Source organism: Alligator sinensis, unplaced genomic scaffold (genome assembly GCF_000455745.1).
Source record: "Alligator sinensis unplaced genomic scaffold, ASM45574v1 scaffold994_1, whole genome shotgun sequence".
Lineage (NCBI taxonomy): Eukaryota > Metazoa > Chordata > Crocodylia > Alligatoridae > Alligator > Alligator sinensis.
Genome location: NW_005842488.1, coordinates 853,153 through 857,639, shown reverse-complemented (window position 1 = coordinate 857,639; position 4,487 = coordinate 853,153). Strand labels below are relative to the sequence as shown.

Below are 4,487 nucleotides of genomic sequence, written 5' to 3'. Positions count from 1 at the left end.
ACTCTTTCCTGCCTATGCAGGGGGTCGACTCGATGATCTATTGAGGTCCCTTCCGACCCTAACTTCTATGAATCTATGAATCTCGTAGCCATCTCGTAGTGTGTGCAGGAGGGTCCATCTGGGAGCTGGGCAGACACCTCACGCCTCTCCCTCGTCTCTCGCTAGAACATCTGTGGGGACTGCGCTCTGATGCAGACCGGCTTGCCAGTGCCCAGTGGCCACAAAGGAGAGAAGGGTGACCAGGGCATGCCTGGTGCTCCTGGCTTGGACAATTGTGCCCGGGTGAGTATGCTGCCAGCTCCCAGCAGCTCTCAGGAGGTGGCTTGGCTCCAGAGAGACCCCAGAAACAGTCCCCTGCCAGGTGGGCAACCACTGTACCAGGAACACGGCAGAGCAAGGTCCACCCACACACGCACAGTACACGCATGACATCCACCTGCATATATCACATGTGCATGGGAACAGACCTGATCCTCCAACATGCCTGGATATACAGCTTCCTACCCCACTGCACAGATCCAGCTCATGCTTACTTGCCCTCTACTTCTGCACACAGGTGCCTCCAGGCCTGGGGACCATTGCCACTTTGCTCTACCCACCTTGTGCAGTCATTGGCACTTTTACAATGTGGGCAGGATGGCAGAACAGTTGCAGCCAGCCGTAACCCCTGGCTCAGTGGCAACAAAAGGGGCAGGGGGTTGGATTCTGGGGGGCTCTTGGGGACAGGGTGGGTGCCAGGGGGAGCAGCAGGCTCCATCTCTAGGGGCTTAGCAGATGCCACCTCCTTTCCTCCATACTGGCTCCCTATCTGGGTTGCCAGCATCCCCCACCACAACACCTCTTCCCCAGCTGCTCTGGGAGGCAGCAACGCGGAGCAAACAGCCAGGTCTAACCCTGCCATGTCTTTCCTCTTTCCCAGTGCTTCGAGCAGTTCCCAAGTGCCGAGGAAGCCCGGGTGAGTTGAGTCTGTTGAACCTGGGGAGGGACAAGGGGGTCTGGAGGGAGGGAACCCTTCTCCGTCTGTCTCCAGGAGCCTGGCGAACCACATAGTGAAATCCTCATGGCTTGGGTGCTGGGATTCTGGGGAGAAGCCAGCACAGCTCAGCACAGCCTGGGGGGGCATCACCTGAAGGGGAGGGGGTAAAGGAAGGATGAAGGTGGAGAACCCATGGGCTTCGCCTGCTCTACGTTGCCCTACCACCGTTGCCCTTTGCTTAGCCCCTTTGCCCTGGAGGGTTGGAGAGGGGGGCATGGCCCAGGGGTGGATGAAAGCAGACCCCTGTCTGAGTTGCTCCATTGCACCATGGTGCCTTCCTCTGCCTGGAAGCAGGGGCCAAAGCATGTCCTGAAATGGCTCCTCTTCCTCTCCAGGGGGATGAGCCTGACTGCGTGGGGGAGCCCGGGCACCCTGGGAGCCCTGGTCTGCCCGGACAGAGGGGAGAGCAGGTACGTGTAGCACTCTGGTCAGCTGCAAGGTAGCTCAAGCTCCCTGCCCCTGGACCCACTGTGACCTCTGCAGGTCCCTCAGCCAGCTCCCCCACCACCAAAGCCTTCTTCCTGCCCAGGGGAAGCAGCCAGGGTTGCTGCTCCATGGTCTGCCTGCCCCAGGTTTGGGCCAAGGTCCTCCACCGCCAAAGCACCATCTGCTCCTGCCTCGTCCTGAGAGGGCTGGGCATGGTGGGGAGCTGTAATCCCTTCCACCCTCCCACACACACTTGCATTCTTGAATGCACCATGTCTTTACGCCCCCGTGCCCCGTGCAGCGCCCGGACACAATGCTGTGCTGTGAGATCTGCCTGTCTCCCAGGTCCAACCCTTAGCTGCTCTCTCTGCAGGGACCGCCTGGCGTGAGGGGATCCCCGGGACCACCCGGACCCATTGTAAGTAGCCTTGGCCATGAGCACCTGCTGCAGCCTGGGCTGCCGGTCTCTCTCCCTCCCCTCCCACCTCCTGCTCTATTCAGGAGCAGCCCAGGGAAGGCATCCATTGAGTGCTCCAGGGGCCATTCCCGGTGCCAGGCTGTCGCCCTGCCCTACACCCCAGAGCGAGCTCCCAGTCCCCAGGCAGCGGCAGCCGGATCTGCCCCTCAAGCACCTGGGCTGTGGCTTGCTGGAGAGGGGCAGAGGGGAGATGAGCTGAGAGCAGGTGCCCCCTACCCCAGCAGAGACCAGCCCAGGGGCCGCAGTGAGGGGCGGATGGGGCAGGGGATCCCAGCGTTGGGGCAGAACTGCCTTTGCCCGTGGCTGTAAAGGTGTCCCTGAGCATCTGGGTCTGAGGAGGGTGAGTGCACAAAGCCACTCTGGAGGCGAGGAGGCGTCCTGCCCAGAGCAGGAGCTGATGCAAGCCGGCGTCCTGCCCGCCACGGCGCTGGCACGGCCAAGGGGTGACCTCGCTGTTTCTTCCCTCAGGGCCCTCCAGGTTTTCCTGGAACACCTGGCGCACCCGGACTGCCTGTAAGAACCAGCACTGCACGTGCTCTGTGCGGTCGTGTGTCGCTCTGCTTGTCTGGCTTTGTTCCCCCCGTCCAGTCCTTGTGGTCCCACTCTGCCCCTCAGCCCCAGCCAACCCCACTTCCCCACTTCACGGGGCTCTCGGCCTCCCCGGTCCCCAGGCTCAAGGGCTTTGGCCTGGGTGAAGAGCCCTGGAGCTGCTCATCTCCATGCCCTGGTGGCCTCTGGCCCTCTCTTCTTTCCCCACCTCTCTTCTTGCTTTCCATCCCTCCCTTTAGATGCCCACCGCGGGCCGTGTTCTCTTCTCATGCTGGCTTGAAGCTGCAGCAACTTAGGTTGGGACTGGATCTCAGGAAAAACATCTCTGCTAGGACAGCGAGGCAGTGGAATAGATGCTCAGGGGAGCTGTGGCCTCTCCATCGCTGGAGGTGTTCAGGAAGAGCCACTGGTCGGGGATGATCTGGCCCGTGCTCTCCTGTGGCTTCTGGTCTTTGGTGGTTGCTTCATGGGGCTAGGAGGCAATTCCCCTCACCCTGCTATGTCAGGGTGTGTTTTTAATCCTCTCTCAGTGGCATTGGGTGTGGGCTGCAGCCAGGGCTGGGGATTGTGCCTGGGGTATGCCCAGTGCTCCTGCTGGGACTCAAAACCCAGAGGCTCCTGGCTAGAGGGTCTCGCCTCTCCACTCATGGATAGACCGATGCCACTTTTGAGGTCAGGAAGGAATTTTACCCATGGTCAGATTGAGCTGGACAGTGGGGTTTCTGGCCTTCCTCCATAGCCGGGGGCATGACCTCTGCCTGGGATCTCTCAAGCATATATTAGCAACCTTTGCAGCAGCAGGACATTGGCTGCCATGCTCCCCCTGCTTTATGGGTGGCAGGTTTGGGTGTTAAGTCTTGTGTTGTGTCAAGCTGACTGTGTAGTGTAGCTAAGAGGTTAGACAATGGATTTGTATAAGACGGTTTGGATAGGGATGGCCCTGCCGAAGGCAGGGGGTTGGACCAGACAACCTGAGGCCCCTTCCAGCCCAACTTCTCTGTGATTTTATAACAGCACTGAGTGCAGTGGGGCCACAGCCCCTGGAGCTGTCCTGGTGAAGGCACTGGGTGGAGACATGGATTTAAGGGCATCTGCGCCACTGACTCCCTTTGTGGACTTCGTCAAGGCACTTGACTTCTCTGGGCCGTGGCTCCTATCTGGCCCTCCTTCACCCCCTGGTTCTGTGCCTCCTGTCTGGTTAGATGGCAGGCTCTGGAGGGCAAGGGCAGCCTTTGTGTGCAGCCCCTGGGCCCTCATTTCAAGCAGGGTCTGTCCGTGCTTCTGGTATAAGCTGTGTCCAGAAGTGGTGTCACTCCAGTGGGGCTGCATGGGTTTGCACTAGGTGAAGGTCTGGCTCAGAGAAGCAGCTGGCCCTTGGCCCCAGCCTCCCTTCTCTGTGCCCAGGGCTCACTGACATCCTCTGCAAAGGCCAAAGGCATGCTGGTGTCTGGCCCTGGCCTGCTCCCATGCTGGGATTGCAGCCTGGGCATCCTCCAACCCTCCTCAGCGGAGAAAACGGTTGGGTCCACATCAAGGGTTTCCCCCCTTTATCATCATCACCCTCTCTCTTGATCTCTCCTCCTCCCTCCTAGCCCAGGGCAGGCTGAGCCCCCGGGCCCTCTCCTTCACGGCCCCCTGCCCTGCCCAAGGGCTGCGTCTTGGGTACCAGGCGCAGGGGAGGGAGGCATTCACATCCTGGTGTGTCTCTCGGGGAGATCACACGGTCCCCTCCCCTCACCCACACACACACAACGTCCACTTCCTAGTCTTGTGTCTGGCCTCTCTCCCACTAATGTCACTGTTGTCCCAGGGTCCGTGTGCGTGTCATTAATGTGTCCTGTGAAACCATCATCGCCTTCCACCACCACGTCCGTGCCATGTAACCGAAACTAACGCCATCCACCAGCTCTTCGTTCCTATACCCGTCCCCACCTGGTTCGCCTGGAAGCTGTAGTGACTGGGCAGTGGGAGGAGGGTGGAGATGGGGGCGTTGGGGGG

The 4,487-nt window shown here is 60.3% G+C and overlaps 1 protein-coding gene across 2 annotated transcripts in view; it reads left to right on the top strand.

Moving 5' to 3' along the window:
• LOC102368720 (collagen alpha-1(XVI) chain) overlaps positions 1–4,487 on the top strand; it is a 66,525-nt gene that overhangs the window by 48,213 nt on the left and 13,825 nt on the right. For both annotated transcript variants that reach the window (XM_025212856.1, XM_006031248.3), the window contains 5 exons: positions 166–282; positions 920–955; positions 1,372–1,446; positions 1,836–1,880; positions 2,409–2,453. In XM_025212856.1, the coding sequence (XP_025068641.1) occupies positions 166–282; positions 920–955; positions 1,372–1,446; positions 1,836–1,880; positions 2,409–2,453 (318 nt within the window). The remainder of the gene's footprint in view (positions 1–165; positions 283–919; positions 956–1,371; positions 1,447–1,835; positions 1,881–2,408; positions 2,454–4,487) is intronic.